The following is a 22,903-nucleotide window of genomic DNA, read 5'->3' as shown; positions in this document are numbered from 1 at the left end:
ATAAAGTGAGAAGAAATCTACAAAAATACAGGAGCATACATAGGAAAGGCAGCAGACATTGACTTTTATTATATTGAAAGTTTATCTCGAGAGTAGTTTCTCAATTTTTTCAAAACTTCCTTTGTGCCTGAGGTGTATTTTCTATGAGGTTTTATTACATCAAAATCAGATAGGCATACATTTGCTTTACAACAGGATCCTGGAGGCAGTTTCCTACTGCTTTAGTCTTTTATATATCGTATGATATAAAATGGAAACATTTGTTCATAGCTGTTGGAACTCGTTATCCGTCCCCTAGATTTACTGTTCCCCAGGAGAATTCCATCTATTAGGGGTCACAAAATTGACCACAGATCTAGAGAAAATGAATTCAACAAATTCCTTTAGGCCAATTTTCAACTTTAAACAAAAGTTTGCATTATATTTCTCACCAAAATGATTGTCTTTTGTTCTTTTAACTCTTGTTGTTGTGGCTTTTTAAAATTTTAACTTTGTTTTCACCTAGAATTTTTTTTGGTTTTTTTTTTGTTTTTTTTGAGATAGGGTCTCACGGTTCACTGCAGCCTCAACCTCCTGGACTCAAGCAATCCTCCTGCCTCATCCTCCCAAGTAGATGGGACCACAGGCATGCACCACCACACCTGGCTCGTTTTTTAATTTTTTGCAGAGACGGGGTCTCACTGTGTTTCTCAGGCTGGTCCTGAACTCCTAGGCTCAAGTGATCCTCCCTCCTTGGCCTCCCAAAGTGCTGGGATTACAGGCATGACATACCGTGCCCAACCTAGAATTTTCAATATTATACAGTGCTAGATTTGAAGCAGAAAACAAGATTTCAAATATACAGTCATAAGGTAGCCATGACATGTGGCCGTATTCATGTTATTCCACATATTCTGTTTTATAGTGTAAAATTCTGGAACAACGATTAGAACAAGGAATGGTATTCACAGAATATGAAAGAATTCTTAAGAAACGGCTAGTTGATGGGGAGTGCTCAACAGCACGACTCCCTGAAAATGCAGAAAGAAATCGATTCCAAGATGTTCTTCCTTATGATGATGCGAGAGTGGAGTTGGTCCCAACTAAAGAAAACAACACTGGTTACATCAACGCATCACATATTAAGGTGAGAGGAACGCCTCAAGTAATAAACAGCACATGCAGTTTCAGTTAAGTTACAAGAATGGTAAGAATTGTATTCATGTCTGTTTAGAATTCAGATATTTTAAAATTTATTTTTATTTTATTGTTTTAGATAAACACCCTAGTTTTGAACATTTGTGACAAACTGTACTACAAGCTGGGAAATCCACACACCAGTGCTAGATAAAAAGTGTCTATCAGACAGAGCCAAAGTCATGTCTACTCACCATGTGCGAAACCACTCTGCCCCCAACACTGTTACGAGGACTCAGAGCGCACTTATTTGCCTGGCTTTTTTTTTCTTTTGCCTTTTTTGAGATAGAGTCTTGCTCTGTCGCCCAGACTGGTAGAGTGCAGTGGTGTGATCATGGCTCCCTACAGCCTTGACCTTCTGTTGCCTGGCTTTAGAACTTTGTCCTTCTAAATCTGAAGACCTCTTTTTAGCTCATAAATTCTTCTGGGAGCCACTGAATTGCTAGTTTTTCCTCATCGCATACCGACATGCATTTTTATGTAACAAAAGTGTCTGGGCTTTTTGATGGTGTTCACAAAAGCTTTCAACTTACCAAGGTGCCATCTGTTCTCTTTACATACTCTTTATAATAATTTTTAAGTATCATTTTGTTCTTTGAAGAAGTGCTTTTTTCCTGGAACCAGTATAATGCCATTAAACTGGGGTAATGTTTAATGGCATTATACTGGTTCCAGGAAAAAAACTGGAGATAGGGGGTCCAGTTTTACTTTTCTGCTTATGGATATCCAGTTTTCCCAGCCCCATGTATTGAAAAGGCTGTCCTTCCCCAGTGGATGTTTTTGGCACCTTATCTGGGGTAATATCACTTCCATGAAAATGGACAAAATGATGATTCACAACACGTGATGGAATAAAGCCAGATGTTCCATTTTCCTCACTGTACCCTTTGTTCATGCTGGCCACATTCAATTCTTTATTTTGGGAAGGAGAAATCTCATGGTGAATGAATGAGTAAGTGTGGACAGGTGGTGGTTTTTTTCTTTAGTTTGCAAGTATTATTTGAGAAGGGAACAAGCTGACAGCAAGGCTTTCTGGAGACTGGCAGTCTGCCTGTGAATGCCAGTACCCCTTGATGGCTTTTGGGAATCTATGCACATACTATTTTGTTTTTAAATATAATATCAGCATAATTTACTTAAAAACCGAGCATTTCTTTGAAATAACTCATCCAGTCTCTCATGACTAGATGGATAAGAATGAATGATACTGTAGTTCTGTAGTGATATTTCAAAATCTTTAGCAGCCACTTGCAGAATAGAGGAAAGAATTTGATAGACCTGGGTCTGACTCCTAGATCTAAAATGAGGTGGGACCTCATCTTACTTGTATGGAAATAAATAAATGATGACACCTACCCTGCCAGCTTCTCACAAGTCCCCTCCTCCTTCCTAGTGCTTATTCACTGTTATAACCTGGTACTCATCCACTCAGCCACTGGGTGCTCAGTGAGACAATGTGGAGCGGTGACTAGGGGGCTGGCAGCCCTGAGTGAGAGTGCGTGTGGCACAAGGCTTGGCCCTGGGTTTTATGTTTAGTGAGTGTTTGGAGACAGTTATTGTCGTCACTCAGTATTGATGAAGCCAAGATTTTTTTTTTTAACTCTCCAATACAGTTTAATTTGACATCAGAATTTTTATCATGCTATAGAAGCAAAAGCTATAATTTCTGGAACATTGTAAATATTGACTTTAAAAAACAAAAATGTTATTTCTCTTTTAAAATGTATTTACTTGTGTGTAAATACTATTACAAAGTGTTAACTCCCATCATCCATTAAAACAATAATAAACATGTATTGTTTAACAGTTGGATGTTTTACATCATTCTTCTATCCCCTTGAACTAAAATTTACATGATACTTTTCTCATCTGTCAAAATATGTAGATAAACATGCCTAATATTTTAATTTCCTGTGGACCATTAGGCTTCGAGTGTTATAAAATGTGTTCTGCATTGATTTACTATCATAATTATTATCAGGACACAATATCAAAACATCACAAAGTTATTATAGATTTTGATAAATCATTAATAATTAAGTAAAACTATTGGAAGTCTAAATCTTAATGAGATGAGTGGAACTTTGAAAAAATGCTATCGAATGTAATTATAATATTGTTGCTAACATATTCAACACCAATTCATCTCCTATTTTCCACTTTAATGACATTAACTGAAAAATCTTGCTCACCTAAGTCAGTAGATAAGAATGAAAAAGGCTTTGTTTGAATGTCACTCAATTTTGGATATTCTTTCGGCATTATCTGCTTACGATGATATGGTGATCTATTGTCAAAAATTATTTATAATGGTTTGTAAACTGAGAATTTGATCAGGTTACTCCCAATGTTATTGAAAGTAAAGAAAAAGAAATATTATAGAATAATTTTGCAAAAGATTTATTTCTCAGTCAGTAGTTATTTGCTTTCTCAAAGGTATACCAAAAAGTGTTCTAATAAGGCTTATCAAATGATTATGATTTACACCTGCTACTTTCTACACTTGCAAAGTAACTTGATCAGCTCATTATTCTCAGCATAAATTGAGAAAATAAAATATTATTAATGTTAGCATACCCTTTTGACAGATGCTTTTATTGATCACAGCTGTCAATATTTTTAGTCAGCCTTGGAGCTGGCAGTTTCACATGTTCAACTTATAAAAAATGTTTGGTGTATATAGCTCAATTGGCAAAGTCAGTCAAATTTGACTTTCAAAATTTAAATCATATGTTAATACATACTTTGAGACATATTAAAGCAATCATTAATAATGAGCAGAATGCACAATGAAGGTATATTTCTAAAAGCAGCCAATATGCAAATAATATAGGTATGGTTAATCTATTTTATTCATTTTATAGCATTATAAAAGGAAGAATAAGCTTTTTGGTTTTTAATCACTTAATATGTAATGATAGTTATGTAAAAAATGAATAAAATAGAACTGTATGTAATAACATGGATGAATATTAGCAATGCAAAATAAAAAAATAAGCCCAAGAAGATCACATATCTTATAATTGCTGTTTAAAATTTCTTTCTTTTTCTTTTTTTTTTTTTGAGACGGAATCTCGCTCTGTCGCCCAGGCTGGAGTGCAGTGGCAGGTTCTCGGCTCACTGCAAGCTCCGCCTCCCGGGTTCTTTTACCCAGGTCTCTTAACTACAAATCTAGTAATTACTGTTGTATTAGACTGCTCTCAAGAAAGTTAAATCTTAAGTGGAAACTTAATTTATTGTGGAGAGTGACCTTGACTCAAGTTCAGAGGTGAGACTATCCTAAGTAGGAAGTTTTTTTTAAAGAAGAGGCACCATGGCTGCAATAACAGCTACTTATTGAGTTAGTGTGCCAGGTACCATAGATACTGACTCAGTCCTCACAACGACCCTATGACGGTAGGCAGTATTTTTATTTTATAAATGAGAACTGAGATTCAGCAAGGTTAAGCAGGCTGCATAGATATTATGTATATTCACAGTACCTAAGTTTATAAAAATGTCAGTAATGCAAATTGTATTCACAAGGGAAAAGATAAAAGTCTTTCCTTATTCTGCTGAATAATCCAGTTTACTACTTTTTTACTTTTTACTTTTTTAAAAAAACTGTTTTAGTACTACCATGAATGCATGCATACATACCTATGTATATTATCCACACATCAATGTGTTTAACCTTTTCTAATCCCAGGTCTCTGTCAGTGGAATCGAATGGGATTATATTGCCACACAGGGACCATTACAGAATACCTGTCAAGATTTTTGGCAGATGGTATGGGAACAGGGAATTGCAATTATAGCAATGGTGACAGCAGAAGAGGTAGGTACTCATTTCTCTTAAGTGATTTTCTCAGCCTCTGAAGAACAGTTAATGTTAATCATCTAGAATCCTGACCTGTGGAGAAAAAGGCAGGGTAGGGTTGTGGTTCTGTTTCAGATGTGCCATCTGTGTGAGAAAGGCATCCATTGCCGGGTCTCAAGTCATTTAACCATGCTTATCTTTAACAGGAGGGTGGAAGGGAGAAGAGCTTTAGGTATTGGCCACGACTTGGTTCCAGGCACAACACTGTCACCTATGGAAGGTTTAAGATCACGACCCGGTTCCGCACAGACTCTGGCTGCTATGCCACCACGGGCCTGAAGATGAAGCACCTCCTTACCGGGCAAGAAAGGACCGTCTGGCACCTTCAATACACAGACTGGCCTGAACATGGCTGTCCAGAAGACCTCAAGGGATTTTTATGTGAGTGACTTTAACTTTGTTCCCAGGACAGCTGCCTCTGGAGCTGTTAAACAGAGAGGAACATTTATGTTTCTGAAATATTTCCTTTATGTTCTCTCATATAAGCTTCGGACTTGTTTTAACATAAAGAATACAAGTGTTTTGGGGAAGGTTAACAAGAGGTTTATAAATTATGATTTGGTAATGAGTAGAATGCCGCAGCTGACTCAGTGTCTCCCTCATTTCATTTTGTAGATCAGAAAGTGGGCAGAGGTAGTGACTTGCTCAAGGTCTTACTGTCCTTTGGTGGTTGAGTTTGGTTCATTGGCACCCAGTGCTCTTTATCTGCAGTCCTCTTAATCAGTGGAGAGAATATGAAGATTGAGTCGACAATGTGATACGCCTTGATCCTTGAGTACTTTTCTATTTCATTTATTTTCCACAGCATATCTTGAAGAGATCCAGTCTGTTCGACGCCATACAAATAGCACAAGTGATCCCCAAAGCCCCAACCCTCCATTGTTGGTTCACTGCAGTGCTGGGGTAGGAAGGACTGGTGTGGTGATTTTGTCGGAGATCCTGATCGCCTGCCTGGAACACAATGAGGTGATGGCGCTTATGATCGCCTGGCCTTTTTGGGTGGAAACAAGGCTGGGGAAGAGAGGGACATAGTGACTTAATAGCTCTTTTTGCGCACATTTCCTTGGACTGTGGTGGCCTCAAGATGTTACTAATGTTCCCCGCAAAAGGCTGTGTCTTGGAGAGTCTCAGTACCAATTAGCATATTAAAGACTGAGAAGTCATACGATAAATAAAGCTGTTTAATTTTGTTTTACTTGCCCAGGGTTTTTCAAATTTGAGCTCAGAACTCTTTTTCTGTTTACATTTCAAGGATGATTCATGCTGCCCAGAGCCGTTGAGGGAAATAGGTAGATATTGATAGCACTTAGCACACTATGTTTTTGTAGAATCTTGGTATTTAGTGAGACATGGTAATTATGTCCAACCATACAAAGTCAGTGAGCTACACATGGGGAATGTTGAAGAAATAGTCTGCATGGACATTCTATTTATAGTTAAAACTAATCAGAAAATCAGAAGTAGGCAATCATGGCTTATTTCTAGAAGACGCTAAGGTGGAAAAGAGACTGTCCATCTCCTAACCAGGTTTCTGCCAGGACACTAGTGTCCTCCCATCCTTTCTGTCTCCCCAGAACACATTATCTTCATTACCGTTTCTCTCAACCTAGGTGCTGGACATCCCAAGAGTGCTGGACACGTTGAGGCAACAGAGAATGATGCTGGTGCAGACTCTCTGCCAGTACACGTTTGTGTACAGAGTCCTCATCCAGTTCCTGAAAAGCTCCAGGCTCATCTAAGCTCCCACATTTCTTACGGGGCCAGTCATGTGAAGCGTTTACAGCTTAAAAAAAAAGCGCTTGCCTAACTCATACTTTCCCGTTAACACTTGATCCACGCAGCGCGGCACTGGGACGTAAGTGGCGCAGTCTGAATGGCAGCGCGCTGAAGGAAATGTGCGAAGCACAGGCTGAAGAGGGGTTTCTAATCTGGGAAAGGTGCTCAAGGAGGACTTGGTTTCAAGGGCCTTGCCCTGCCCCGGTCTGTCCGGTTTGCAGTACTTGCACACATTTTGGAGATTGTATTTTCTAGACAATTCTCTATTTTACTGAAGCTATGCTGGGCAATTCTGGCAATCATTAAAGCGCATAGATTTCTATCTTAAACTAAGTTTTGATAATGGAGTTTTTATTTTATGACAAATATTTAGGGATTTTCTAGTGAGAAACAACTTTGTGTAAGGATGATCCACAGATATGAGTTGCTCCTATATAACTTTGTATTTAAAAATCATGTTATTATCTTTTGTTATTTTTTAAAAACCTTGAGTACTTAATGGTTTAGTTACCAAACTGAAAACTATACTGAGAATCTATAAGTGTTATTTTGAAACATCAAAAGGATTTTTCTATCCAGAACATTTTTTATCCTAAAAATTCTATATAGTTGTACCTTCTCTATTTTTCAAATGAGAGCTCAACTCATTTAGATACTGAAATGAGTCAGTTAATGTAAAGTTGGGGATGAAGGCACATTATTTAAAATGTAAGAGAATAAGCATTATTTTTTCAGTATTATTCATAGATCTAAATGAATTTGATTTTATTGGTTGAAAATGAAGTGAAAAACAATTGCCTAGGGTGGTTTTAAGCACTTTTTTGTTAAAAACAAATCTGAGTTTTAATATATGTGTTGCTTTGTAGATGACACAATAGCAATGGGCGCTGAGAAGCGTTTTGGGAGAGATTAAGGACTAAGAGTATGTAAGATGACTAGGACAAGAGTAGGTGGAGTGTGATGGTAAATGCAGGATGCCTTCGTCTTTACAAAAATACAGTATTATCTATACTCAAACTGAGGTGCTGGGATGGCAAGCAGGGGCTTGGAGTCTAGGGGCTGACCCCACAGCACTGTCCCCAGGGAATTCAAGTCCTGTCACAGCCAGTGACTTACTCTGTTTTCTTGGGGCTTTTCCCACCTCAACCTGTATTGTTTCTTTTTCATAGATAAATTCAGCATTATAGTATCATTAAAAGAAGCCTTAAAGAGGCGTATTTTTCCTTTTGGTTGAAGGAAGGGAATAGTTAATAATAGTTTTCACCTCTTCTCCCAAAAAGTACAGTCCAAATTTGTGCACAGAGATTGCTGTGGTATTCAAGAGGTACTTGCATTTTAGCTCCTTAATTCCCTGGTCAGTGTTAGCTGTTTAGTGTCCCCCTCGCTCATCCCGTTTAGGCACATCCCAATAGACAGAGCCAGGCTGAGTTACAGGGGGAGAGTGTCATCTGTGGCCCAGATTAAGATGGCCTTGTCACAGTGACCGCTGAGTAGGTATGGATGAATGGGATATTTAGCCGAGGAATCCTTTCCCTTTTCCTTCTTTTTGGGGTCTCTTCTTACAATGAAAAGCTTCCAAAATGTCAAATCTAGGGCTGTTTCCCAAATTACACTATTCTAGGCATCATTTTGATTTCCATGTCACTCCTTAACTCACTTCTTTGAGCACTACATGTATGTTGTCAGCCACGAGACAGGACTTCCTAAATAGTGTGTGCACCAGCCTAACTCTGCCTTACCCAAAAACCAACCACCTAAGAGGAAAACTCAGAAGATATTAATGAAAACTAATTGAAAGTACGCACACTTCTCATGTAGGAACAAAATTAAAATTTTACATTTTTATTTTACAAAATTAAAAAATTTTTTAATTTTACAAAATTAAAAAATTACATTTTGTAGGAACATTTTGTAAATACAAAATTCTTTTTAAAGTCCTGTTTAAAGAACAGTAGAACTAAGTGAAAATATTCAGAACGAGCTCCTTAGAAGAAAGGAGTAAGAACTTTTTACTGGGACTATTTTTCATCTCTAGAAAAAGTGCTTCTTCCCCTCCCCCTCCCCCCTCCCTCTCCATGGTACGTTTTTGTGAAAATGCTCTTCTATCAGGTTTAAACAGTTTGACATAGCTCGTTGACAAGAACATATTGTAAAACAAATCTAATTAAAGAGTAATATATGATCTATTTGTGTTCCTGTTGTAATAATTTGATAAGTAAACTTCTGAGGGCAAAATTACTGTTTAAATCGAGTACTCTTAAAATGTTGCATGTTTGACGTCGTTCCTAAGAGCCATGTAATTTTAAACTTTTAATTGCAGTTAGTGAATATGAAAGGATTTCTGAATAAAAATCTATCCACATTACTGAGCTTTGAAATAGTATGATTTTCAAGAGCAAACCAGAACATTGAGGGTTCACAGGTTTACTGCCTCTGAAATGAGTATATTAATGTCTGCCAAACTTACACAGTGCTTCATGTATCTTAGTGTCCTTTAATACAAATTATCGAAATGTGCACTTCCCCAAAATGTAGAGTTATAAACCAATGTTTTCCACTGATCAATTTTGGTATCTCTGGCATCAGTTTTCCTGATTAGTGGGGTCTTTTGATGAAATAGTTTAGTTGATAGTTTTGAGCACAGAAAGCACTCATTTTATTTTTTATTTTTGAGACGGAGTCTTGCTCTATTGCCCAGGCTACAATGCAGTGGCACGATCTTGGCTCACTGCAACCTCTGCCTCCTGGATTTGAGTGATTCTCCTGCCTCAGCCTCCTGAGTAGCTGGGATTACAGGCATGCACCACTATGCCCGGCTAATTTCTGTATTTTTAGTGGAGATGGGGTTTCACCATTTTGGCCAGGCTGGTCTCCAACTCCTGACCTCAAGTGATCTGTCTGCCTCAGCCTCCCAAAGTGCTGAGATTACAGGCGTGAGCCACTGTGTCCAGCCAGAAAGTCCTCATTTTAGAATATCATTTGGAATGCTTATTATAGTCATTCATTATTAATTTCTTCTGGAACATCTACTGTGAAGCATTCAGAAAATGCTAGAATTTAGTCTTTAAAACCCTTTGGTCGATTTAGAAGCTGGGCCTGTGCTTCCTTAGAAACGTCCAGAAAGCAATGTCTAGCCAGAAACACAGGAGGGAGGAGAGTGTGGTGTTGTGGGACTGAGTGACGACAGCATGACGTGGCCAGCTTTTCTGTGAAGCTTTCACCATCAGAAGAGAACAGTCATTTCAGATGAGTTGAGATGTTAAATGTTCACAATATTAAGAAAATTTAAATATACAACTATGTTCAGTAAAATAAACTGGAGATTAGCTGCAACTTGCCAAGAGCAGGTTTATTATTTGAGATTTGCATGAAGAAATGGAAACAGGAATTATTATTGTAAATAAGACTTTTTTTTTCTTTTTTGAGACGGAGTTTCGCTGTGTCACCCAGGCTGGAGTGCAATGGCACGATCTCGGCTCACTGAAACCTCCGCCTTCTGGGTTCAAGCAATTCTCCTGCCTTGGCCTCCCAAGTAGCTGGGATTACAGATGTGCGCTGTTACGCCCAGCTAATTTTTTATTTTTAGTAGAGATGGAGTTTCACCATGTTGGCCAGGCTGGTCTCGAACTCCTGACCTCAGGGGATCTGCCCGGGATTACAGGCATGAGCCACTACGCCTGACTGTAAGTCAGACTTTTTAAAGGAACTCTTTTGGATAGAAATGTAGTTGAATTTGCTTATCAGCAAGATTTCATGTGGAACAAGCTAAAACTATCCCTTTCCAGTTTAAACTTAATTTTTTTAAAAAAATCTAAATTGCAGGGTGCTTTCTTTTGAGCTGAGGGATGGACATTTCAAAAGTAGAGGAATAGCTGCATTAGAAATTTGCCTGGGAAAACGTTTCTCAAAGGAATATGTGCTTTTCAAATTCCTGGAAATAAGAACTCCATTTACCCTACTATCTAAAATTATTTATAGAAAAATGAGGAAGGCCGGTCGTGGTGGCTCACCCCTGTAAATCCCACCACTTTGGGAGGCCGAGGCGGGTGGATCACGATGTTAGGAGTTCCAAGACCAGCCTGGCCAACATGGTGAAACCCCGTCTCTACTAAAAATACAAAACTTAGCAGGGCATGGTGGCACGTGTCTGTAATCCCAGCTACTCGGGGAGGCTGAGGCAGGAGAATTGCTTGGTTGCAGTGAGCCGAGATCTTGCCTCTGCACTCCAGCCTGGGTGACAGGTCAAGACTGTCTCAAAAAACAAAACAAAAACAAAAAGAAAAATGAGGAAACGTCAGAAATTCAGATCAAAGTTTGCATGTCTACTTGGGTAGAGAGAGTTTTAGAAAACATTTGAAGTCCTTGGATTGTTAAGAGTGGTGGCATAGTTTTCTGGGTATTTCAGGTAGTTCCCAAATAAAAAATATGCTCTAAAAGTTCACTTGTATGTTGACTTTTAGTAATATTTACCCATGCAAACAATACTCTTGGTGTTAACCTTCTTAGTTTGTGCCCCCAAAGCTTACTGAAACCACAGGGGCCCTGAAAGGTAAGCAGTGGTACAGAACCAAACCATATCTGTATGTGTTCTGTACTCCCAAGAAATTATAGGGCAACTTTTCTCCCTACTGCACCCTGCTGGTGAGATCAGAGAATAAATTCTCACTCCTGTCGGGCAGTGGCAACTGAGACTCAGAAAGCAACTGAAGTTAAACTGGTCAGTGTTTTATGGGGAAACTTTACAGAACATATGCCAGTGTTTGTTGCAGAAACTTGAGCTGTGCATGGGTAAGGAACAGAATGGGGCTTATAATGTGAGCAGGGATGTTGCTAATGAAACTGTCTGAAGTGGGGCAAGGGGTGAAGGAGGGTGAATTGGCAAAACTGTCCCCTACCTTTCCTGTTGCCACTTATATGTCCTCCTTAGCATTACTGGTTTGAAATGGGAAGTAAGGGATGGCCCAAGAAGGAAGGTGAAGGTCTTCAGCACCCAGCTGAAGGAGCAGCAGTTCCAAGGCAAATGCTGTTATATAGAGGGTATCCCTAGGTCACATACAAGTAAAATTAAGTCTGTCTGCACATCATATTTCCAAAAATGTTGACATTACCCATGTGTATTCTAAAAAGTACTTAATTTTCAAAAATCTAAAGAACATCTAAACACCTTCCAACATTTTATGGGTTACTAAAGGGATAGTAACCATATACTTTTGAGTTATGCTTTAATATTATAAATAGGGACAAACGGATGACAAGAAAGGAATCATTGTGTTTGAACTTCTGTAGAACTTCAGTAATAGTACGGCTCGCATACTGTTCCAAATTTCTGAAAATTACTTATTAACTAGATAAATGTTTCGATCATTATTCCTTAACTTTCATTAAATGACTTTGTGGTGTGTCAGATAAACGCACTTTAAAATCTATAAAATCCCTTGGCTCTGAATTGACAATGTGGTGTAGCGGCACTGGATATAGCAGTACACAAGTGACATAATTTCAGTGTTAATAGACCTACAATTTTAACTTAACTGGTAGGTGGTTTTTAAAGTATGTACAAAGACTACTACTTAATTTCAGTTGTCAAATGTGAAACTATTGACATTTAAGTGTGCGTGTGTAATTTAAATTCACACTCTAAAAACTTGGTAAAACAAACATCTTTAGTATTCACTCTTAAAAACATGTCCATTGCCAAAGAAATTCAGAAGGTTGGATGATTATCTGGGTTAAACAGGATATGAGTCTGTCAGGCCTCAATTTTTTTAGTAGGTTGATGAGACTAGTACAGATTCAATAACTAGTTTTCATTTCTGTCTGCTCATCAGCTGAGAAAAACTGAACAAATGAACAGGGAATATAAACGTATTCATTTTTCATAAGATACAGATATTACAGGTCAGACTGTGACCATATGCTGAGACGGTCCAAATTTTTTTATCCTGGAAGTTTATTAGAAATCACTTGAAATTAATGGACCATTGAATGAGACAAATATTTTGTTACTTACAGTGATTAATATTTATTGAACTGTAATTTAATCTTAGAGTTAAGTGTCCTGAAAGGATTTTGGTAAGGTTTTGTAGTTTTACTGAAATAATACCAGTGCAACGCTGGTTCAGAGCAACAAATAGGTTGAAAAAACTGAATATTCTCCAGAGACAACAAGTTTTTTTCTAGAACAGGTTTAATAAAAACAAGATAATACAGAATACTGAAACCCCTGTAAGTCAAACAAAAAGGTAAAGGAAAAAATGTAAGAAAAACATACTGTTTGTGGTTCCAAGATAGTCGAATAGGAACAGCCCCAGTCTACAGCTCCCAGTGCAAGCGACGCAGAAGACAGGTGATTCCTGCATTTCCAACTGAGGTACCGGGTTCATCTCACTGGGGCTTGTCGGACAGTGGGGGCAGGACAGTGGGTGCAGCCCACTGAGCGTAAGCCGAAGCAGGGTGAGGTATCGCCTCACCTGGGAAGTGCAAGGGGTCAGGGAATTCCCTTTCCTAGCCAAGGGAAATGGTGACGGATGGCACCTGGAAAATCAGGTCACTCCCACCCAAATACTGAGCTTTTCCAATGGTCTTAGCAAACGGCACACCAGGAGATTATATCCCACACCTGGCTCGGAGGGTCCCACGCCCACAGATACTCACTCATTGCTAGCACAGCGGTCTGAGATCCATCTGCAAGATGGCAGCAAGGCTGGGGGAGGGGTGTCCACCATTGCTGAGGCTTGAGTAGGTAAACAAAGCAGCCAGGAAGCTCGAACTGGATGGAGCCCACCGCAGCTCAAGGAGGCCTGCCTGCCTCTGTAGACTCCACCTCTGGGGGCAGGGCATAGCCGAACAAAAGGCAGCAGAAACCTCTGCAGACTTAAATGTCCCTGTCTGACAGCTTTGAAGTGAGTAGTGGTTCTCCCAGCAAGGAGTCTGCGATCTGAGAATGGACAGACTGCCCCCTCAAGTGGGTCCCTGATCCCCGAGTAGCCTGAGAGGCACCTCCCAGTAGGGGCAGACAGACACCTCACATGGCCGGGTGCCCCTCTGAGATGAAGCTTCCAGAGGAACGATCAGGCAGCAACATTTGCTGTTCAGCAATATGCGCTGTTCTGCCGCCTCTGCTGCTGATACCCAGGCAAACAGGGTCTGGAGTGGACCTCCAGCAAACTCCAACAGACCTGCAGCTGAGGGTCCTGACTGTTAGAAGGAAAACTAACAAACAGAAAGGACATCCAAATCAAAACCCCATCTGTACGTCACCATCATCAAAGACCAAAGGTAGATAAAACCACAAAGATGGGGAAAAAACAGAGCAGAAAAGCTGAAAATTCTAAAAATCAGAGTGCCTCGCTCCCTCCAAAGGAACGCAGCTCCTTGCCAGCAACAGAACAAAGCTGGATGGAGAATGACTTTGACGAGTTGAGAGAAGGCTTCAGACGATCAAACTTCTCTGAGCTAAAGGAGGAAGTTCAAACCCACTGCAAAGAAGCTAAAAACCTTGAAAAACGATTAGATGAATGGCGAACTAGCATAAACAGTGCAGAGAAGTCCTTAAATGACCTGATGGAGCTGAAAAACATGGCAAGAGAACTACGTGACGAATGCACACACTTCAGTAGTCAATTCGATTAACTGGAAGAAAGGTTATCAGTGATTGAAGATCAAATGAATGAAATGAAGCGAGGAGAGAAGTTTACAGAAAAAAAGAGTAAAAGGAAATGAACAAAGCCTCCAAGAAATATGGGACTATGTAAAAAGACCAAATCTACGTCTGATTGGTGTACCTGAAAGTGACAGGGAGAATGGAACCAAGTTGGAAAACACTCTGCAGGATATTATCCAGGAGAACTTCCCCAACCTAGCAAGGCAGGCCAACATTCAAATTCAGGAAATACAGAGAATGCCACAGAGATACTCCTCGAGAAGAACAACTCCAAGACACATAATTGTCAGATTCACTAAAGTTGAAATGAAGGAAAAAATATTAAAGGCAGCCAGAGAGAAAGGTCGGGTTACCCACAAAGGGAAGCCCATCAGACTAACAGCGAATCTCTCGGCAGAAACTCTACAAGCCAGAAGAGAGTGGGGGCCAATATTCAACATTCTTAAAGAAATGAATTTTCAACCAAGAATTTCATATTCAGCCAAACTAAGCTTCATAAGTGAAGGAGAAATAAAATCCTTTACAGATAAGCAAATGCTGAGGGATTTTATCACCACGAGGCCTGCCCTATAAGAGCTCCTGAAAGAAGCACTAAACATGGAAAGGAACAACCGGTATCAGCCACTGCAAAATCATGCCAAATTGTAAAGACCATTGATGCTAGGAAGAAACTGCATCAACTAATGAGCAAAACAACCAGCTAACATCATAATGACAGGATCAAATTCACACATAACAATATTAACCTTAAATGTAAATGGGCTAAATGCTTCAATTAAAAGACACACACTGGCAAATTGGATAAAGAGTCAAGACCCATCAGTGTGCTGTATTCAGGAGACCCATCTCACGTGCAGAGACACACATAGGCTCAAAATAAAGGGATGGAGGAAGATCTACCAAGCAAATGGAAAAGGCAGGGGTTGCAATCCTAGTCTCTGATAAAACAGACTTTAAACCAACAAAGATCAAAAGAGACAAAGAAGGCCATTACACAATGGTTAAAGGGATCAATTCAACAAGAAGAGCTAATTATCTGAAACATATATGCACCCAACACAGGAGCACCCAGATTCATAAAGCAAGTCCTTAGAGACTTACAAAGAGACTTAGACTCCCACACAATAATAATGGGAGACTTTAACACCCCACTGTCAACCTTAGACAGATCAACGAGAGAAAAAGTTAACAAGGATATCTAGGAATTGAACTCAGCTCTGCACCAAGCAGACCTAATAGACATCTACAGAACTCTCCACCACAAATCAACAGAATATACATTCTTCTCAGCACCACATCGCCCTTATTCCAAAATTGACCACATAGTTGGAAGTAAAGCTCTCCTCAGCAAATGTAAAAGAACAGAAATTGTAACAAACTGTCTCTCAGACCACAGTGCAATCAAACTAGAACTCAGGATTGAGAAACTCACTCAAAACCGCTCAACTACATGGAAACTGAACAACCTGCTCCTGAATGACTACTGGGTGCATAATGAAATGAAAGCAGAAATAAAGAGTTCTTTGAAACCAGTGAGAACAAAGACACAACATACCAGAATCTCTGGGATACATTTAAAGCAGTGTGCAGAGGGAAATTTATAGCACTAAATGCCCACAAGAGAAAGCAGGAAAGATCTAAAATTGACACCCTAACATCACAATTAAAAGAACTAGAGAAGCAAGAGCAAACACATTCAAAAGCTAGCAGAAGGCAAGAAATAACTAAGATCAGAGCAGAACTGAAGGAGATACACAAAAAACCCTTCAAAAAATCAATGAATCCAGGAGCTGATTTTTTGAAAAGATCAACAAAATTGATAGACTGCTAGCAAGACTAATAAAGAAGAAAAGAGGAAAGAATCAAATAGGTGCAATAAAAAAATGATGAAGGGGATATCACCACTGATCCCACAGAAATACAAACTACCATCAGAGAATACTATAAACACCTCTAAGCAAATAAACTAGAAAATCTAGAAGAAATGGATAAATTCCTCGACACATACACTCTTCCAAGACCAAACCAGGAAGAAGTTGAATCTCTGAGTAGACCAATAATAGGCTCTGAAATTGAGGCAATAATTAATAGCCTACCAACAAAAAAAAGTCCAGGACCAGATGGATTCACAGCCGAATTCCACCAGAGGTACAAGGAGGAGCTGGTACCATTCCTTCTGAAACTATTTCAATCCATAAAAAAAGAGGGAATCCTCCCTAACTCATTTTATGAGGCCAGCATCATCCTGATACCAAAGCCTGACAAAGACACAACAAAACGAGAATTTTAGACCAATATCCCTGATGAACATTGATGCAAAAATCCTCAATAAAATACTGGCAAACCGAATCCAGCAGCACATCAAAAAGCTTATCTACCATGATCAAGTGGGCTTCATCCCTGGGATGCAAGGCTGGTTCAACATATGCAAATCAATAAACGTAATCCAACATATAAACAGAACCAAAGACAAAAACCACATGATTATCTCAATAGATGCAGAAAAGGCCTTTGACAAAATTCAACAGCCCTTCATGCTAAAAACTCTCAATAAATTACGTATTGATGGGATGTATCTCAAAATAATAAGAGCTATTTATGACAAACCCACAGCCAATATCATACTGAATGGGCAAAACCTGGAAGCATTCCCTTTGAAAACCAGCACAAGACAAAGATGCCGTCTCTCACCACTGCAATTCAACATAGTGTTGGAAGTTCTGGCCAGGGCAATCAGGCAGGAGAAAGAAATAAAGGGTATTCAATTAGGAAAAGAGGAAGTCAAATTGTCCCTGTTTGCAAATGACATGATTGTATATTTAGAAAACCCCATCGTCTCAGCCCAAAATCTCCTTAACCTGATAAGCAACTTCAGCAAAGTCTCAGGATACAAAATCAATGTGCAAAAAATCACAAGCATTCTTATACACAAATAACACAAAAAGAGAGCCAAATCATGAGTGAACTCCCATTCACAATTGCTTCAAAGAGATAAAATACCTAGGAATCCAACTTACAAGGGATGTGAAGAACCTCTTCAAGAACTACAAACCACTGCTCAATGAAATAAAAGAAGACACAAACAAATGGAAGAACATTCCATGCCCATGGATAGGAAGAGTCAATATCATGAAAATGGCCATAGTGCCCAAGGTAATTTATAGATTCAATGCCATCCCCATCAAGCTACCAATGACTTTCTTCACGGAATTGGAAAAAACTACTTTAAAGTTCATATGGAACCAAAAAAGGGCCCGCATTGCCAAGACAATCCTAAGCCAAAAGAACAAAGCTGGAGGCATCATGTTACCTGACTTCAAATTATATTACAAGGCTATACAACCAAAACAGCATGGTACTGGTACCAAAACAGAGATATAGACCAATGGAACAGAACAGAGCCCTCAGAAATAATACCGCACATCTACAGCCATCTGATCTTTGACAAACCTGACAAAAACAAGAAATGGGGAAAGGATTCCCTATTTAATAAATGGTGCTGGGAAAACTGGCTAGCCATATGGAGAAAGCTGAAACTGGATCCCTTCCTTACACCTTATACAAAAATTAATTCAAGATGGATTAAAGACTTAAATATTAGACCTAAAACCATAAAAACCCTAGAAGAAAACCTAGGCAATACCATTCAGGGCATAGGCATGGGCAAGGACTTCATGTCTAAAACACCAAAAGCAATGGCAACAAAAGCCAAAATTGACAAATGGGATCTAATTAAACTAAAGAGCTTCTGCACAGCAAAAGAAACTACCATCAGAGTGAACAGGCAACCTACAAAATGGGAGAAAATTTTTGCAATCTACTCATCTGACAAAGGGCTAATATCCAGAATCTACAAAGAACTCAAACAAATTTACAAGAAAAAAACAACTCCATCAAAAAGTGGGCGAAGGATATGAACAGACACTTCTCAAAACAAGACATTTATGCAGCCAACAGACACATGAAAAAATGCTATCACTGGCCATCAGAAAAATGCAAATCAAAACCACAATGAGATACCATCTCACACCAGTTAGAATGGCAATCATTAAAAAGTCAGGAAACAACAGGTGCTGGAGAGGATGTGGAGAAATAGGAACACTTTTACACTGTTGGTGGGATTGTAAACTAGTTCAACTATTGTGGAAGTCCGTGTGGCAATTCCTCAGGGATCTTGAACTAGAAATACCATTTGACCCAGCCATCCCATTACTGGGTATATACCCAAAGGATTATAAATCATTTTGCTATAAAGACACATGCACACGTATGTTTATTGCGGCACTATTCACAATAGCAAAGACTTGGAACCAACCCAAATGTCCATCAATGATAGACTTGACCATCAATGATAGACTTGATTAAGAAAATGTGGCACATATACACCATGGAATACTATGCAGCCATAAAAAATGATGAGTTCATGTCCTTTGTAGGGACATGGATGAAGCTGGAAACCATCATTCTCAGCAAACTCTCGCAAAGACAAAAAACCAAACACTGCATGTTCTCACTCATAGGTGGGAATTGAACAATGAGAACACTTGGACACAGGAAGGGGAACATCACACACCGGGGCCTGTCATGGGGTGGGGGGAGGGGAGAGGGACAGCATTAGGAGAGATACCTAATGTAAATGATGAGTTAATGGGTGCAGCACACCAACATGGCACGTGTATACATATGTAACAAACGTGCACGGTGTGCACATGTACCGTAGAACTTAAAGTATAATAATAATAATAAAAAAGAAAAACATACTATTTAATTTGCAACCACTTATTTTTACTTCTTTGAGGCAGGGTCTCACTCACTCAGGCTGGAGTGCAGTGGCACAAGCACAGCTCACTGCAAATCCTTGAATGACAGGTGCACATCACCACACCTGGCTAATTTAAATTTTTTTTTTTTTGTAGAGATGGGGTCTTGCTTTGTTGCTCAGGCTTGTCTCAAACTCCTGAGCTCAAATGACCCTCCTGCCTTGGGACAACAGGCATGAGCCACTGTGACTAGCCTGCAACCACTTGTAGGTTGGTAGAGCTCTAACGGGTTTTATTTGAGTAGTTTGGTTTTTGTGGTACAACAGAGAAATTAAAGTAGTTGTGTAGGGATGATTCTTGATGTTTTTGAAAAATTTCTTTAATATGATCAGTTTAGACCCTCTTAATATGAGATTTTTTAGAATTCCATATGAAAAGAAGCTTAGTTTCTAGTAGAATTTAGCTATTACCTATTAGTATACTCAATTTCTAAGCAACACATTGAAAATAGGAGAAAAATTTAAAAATTGTCATTGTATCAAGCCTTTTTTGAAAAAACTCAGATTTACAGTCATTCCTTACTCAAAGGACTGGCACTGGAATGACATATTTTTGCTTTTTACTGTATTCTCCAGTAGTTTTTTACATCTTAAAACATTTTTATCAGGCAAATGTTAATATGTTACATGTTAATTGAATATTTTCTATGCAGTCACCACAATGTTTTAATTTATTGTATTTAACAGAGGGAAATATTCTGATTTATAACAAAGCTCTTTAATTCACATAAAGAATTGCCCTGTAACCAGAAATTTGTTGTATATTTTTGTGTTGTACTATCTGCTTAAAAATTGGAGCAATCCAGCCAGGTGCAGTGGCTCACACCTGTAATCCCAGCACTTTGGGAGGCCGAGGTGGGCAGATCATGAGTTCAGGAGATTGAGACCATCCCAGCTAAGATGGTGAAACCCCATCTCTACTAAAAATACAAAAAATTAGCCGGAGTGGTGGCGGGCACCTGTAGTCCCGGCTACTCAGGAGGCTAAGGCAGGAGAATGGTGTGAACCCAGGAGGCGGAGCTTGCAGTGAGTCAAGAATGCGCCACTGCACTCCAGCCTGGGCGACAGAGCGAGACTCCATCTCAAAAAAAAAAAAATTTGAAGCAATCCAAACCCTAATCATAACACATTTAGCAAAGCATAGTTTTAAAATATATAAACAGCAAAGCTATTTAAATAAAAATTCCAAGAGATGTTATTATGATTTAATACGCCTGACAAATGTAAAACCAAAATTCGGATAAAACTTATATAAAATACATTTTCTTAGAAACCTGCTCTATAATTCAAGCAATGCACTGGGAATTCTACCTTTTCAAAATGGCAGTATAAATAATTGTCTGGTATTTTCTAGTTTAAAAAGCAATTTTTGAACTCAAACAAATTTACAAGAAAAAAACAAACAACCCCATCAAAAAGTGGGTGAAGGATATGAACAGACACTTCTCAAAAGAAGACATTTATGCAGCCAAAAGACACATGAAAAAATGCTCATCATCACTGGCCATCAGAGAAATGCAAATCAAAACCACAATGAGATACCATCTCACACCAGTTAGAATGGCAATCATTAAAAAGTCAGGAAACAACAGGTGCTGGAGAGGATGTGGAGAAATAGGAACACTTTTACACTGTTGGTGGGACTGTAAACTAGTTCAACCATTGTGGAAGTCAGTGTGGTGAATCCTCAGGGATCTAGAACTAGAAATATCATTTGACCCAGCCATCCCATTACTGGGTATATACCCAAAGTCTTATAAATCATGCTGCTATAAAGACACATGCACACATATGTTTATTGTGGCACTATTCACAATAGCAAAGACTTGGAACCAACCCAAATGTCCATCAATGATAGACTGGATTAAGAAAATGTGGCACATATACACCATGGAATACTATGCAGCCATAAAAAATGATGAGTTCATGTCCTTTGTAGGGACATGGATGAAGCTGGAAACCATCATTCTCAGCAAACTATCGCAAAGACAAAAAACCAAACACTGCATGTTCTCACTCATAGGTGGGAATTGAACAATGAGAACACTTGGACACAGGAAGGGGAACATCACACACCGGGGCCTGTCGTGAGGTGGGGGGAGGGGGGAGGGATAGCATTAGGAGATATACCTAATATTAAATGACGAGTTAATGGGTGCAGCACACCAACATGGCACATGTATACATATGTAACTAACCTGCACGTTGTGCACATGTACCCTAAAACTTAAAGTATAATAAAATAAAATGGGATAAATGGAGTTTTCATGAAGCACAAATAAAATTATTCATGTAAAATACTAAAAAGCAATTTTATGTGCTACTGTCTGATCAATAATGTAAAAGTGTATAATCATAAGAGTTTAATTCTTCTAAACTGTTATTGGTTTGTAAAGGTGTGTACATTTAATGGGCAAAAAGGCTTGAAGGGTTAAATGTAATATATTTGAAATGAATATATGGTCTATTTTTGCCATAAAACTGTTTGAAGCAAGATATGATTTGTGTGTGAACATTATAGTGCAATTAAAGCTACTGCCTCTATTTTTCAACTGTGGATCTTACTGCATAAAGGCATGTAATTAAATTAGTCCTATTTCCCCACTGGATTATTTTTAATAATGTACCAGACAAGAGATGTTTCTTTTAGTAGGTGCCAATCTGTCATCACACATCTCCACAGTAATCAATCACTTTAAGAGTTAGAATGCATCTTGCCAAACTAGCCAGCCTCATTAATCAGGATATTTGTGGGTCAATTAATACACTTAAATAAAGATTTGCTATCAATTTCACAGTGGGCTGGCAGAGCTCCTCATGTGGCCATCCCTATAGTAGAACATATGCTATTTGTTGTGTCCACTTTATTCATCTTCCAGTGGGGTTGTTTTCGGACCAGTAGTAGCAGCGTCTGGAATCTGTTAGAAATGCAAATTCTTGCGCCTTGACCCAGATCTAAATATTCTGAGTCAGAAGCTATGGGGATGGGGCCCAGAAATCACTTTAGTTTTCCAGGTGATTTTGACACGCATTAAAGTTTGAGAACCACTGCTTTAGTAATTAAAAATCAATGGACGTTTAATATAGGTCCTAATTTGGGACTCATTGTATAGCCAAGCTATAATTAATACAAACTAAAGTCTATTTAGGCTTTTTTTTTTTCTTTTTGAGATAGGGTCTTGCTCTGTCACCCGGGATGGAGTGCAGTGGCTTGATCACAACTCACTGCATCTCCTGAACTCAGGTGATTCTCTTGCCTTAGCCTCCCAATTAGCTAGGACTACAGGTGTGTGCCACCACACCCGGCTAATTTGTGTGTGTGTGTGTGTGTGTGTAGATGGGGTCTCACTCTGTTGACCAGGCTGGTCGGTCTTGAACTCTTGAGCTCAAGTGATCCTCCCATTTTGGCCTCCCAAAGTCCTGGGATTATAGGCGAGCCACCACACCCAGCTAATTTAGGCCATTTTTATTAGGTTAATGATATTTATAGTTGTGGCAGGCTGAATAGCCACTCCCCACATATGTCCATGTCCTAATCCCCTGAAGTTATAAATTTTACATGGCAAAAGGGACTGTGCAGATGTGACTAAATTAAGCATTTTTGAGTTGG

The 22,903-nt window shown here is 39.0% G+C and overlaps 1 protein-coding gene across 3 annotated transcripts in view; it reads left to right on the top strand.

Annotated features, from left to right (window-relative positions):
• The window catches only part of PTPN21 (protein tyrosine phosphatase non-receptor type 21), a 90,434-nt gene extending 81,258 nt beyond the window's left edge, over nucleotides 1–9,176 (top strand). For all 3 annotated transcript variants that reach the window (XM_063651957.1, XM_054447737.2, XM_063651958.1), the window contains 5 exons: nucleotides 905–1,126; nucleotides 4,865–4,993; nucleotides 5,182–5,416; nucleotides 5,841–6,001; nucleotides 6,646–9,176. In XM_063651957.1, coding sequence (XP_063508027.1) covers nucleotides 905–1,126; nucleotides 4,865–4,993; nucleotides 5,182–5,416; nucleotides 5,841–6,001; nucleotides 6,646–6,774 — 876 coding nt within the window. In that variant the 3' untranslated portion in view covers nucleotides 6,775–9,176. The remainder of the gene's footprint in view (nucleotides 1–904; nucleotides 1,127–4,864; nucleotides 4,994–5,181; nucleotides 5,417–5,840; nucleotides 6,002–6,645) is intronic.
• Nucleotides 9,177–22,903: the final 13,727 nt, after the last annotated feature.

Source organism: Pongo pygmaeus, chromosome 15 (genome assembly GCF_028885625.2).
Source record: "Pongo pygmaeus isolate AG05252 chromosome 15, NHGRI_mPonPyg2-v2.0_pri, whole genome shotgun sequence".
Taxonomy (NCBI): Eukaryota; Metazoa; Chordata; class Mammalia; order Primates; family Hominidae; genus Pongo; species Pongo pygmaeus.
This window is presented reverse-complemented; position numbering and strand designations above follow the sequence as displayed.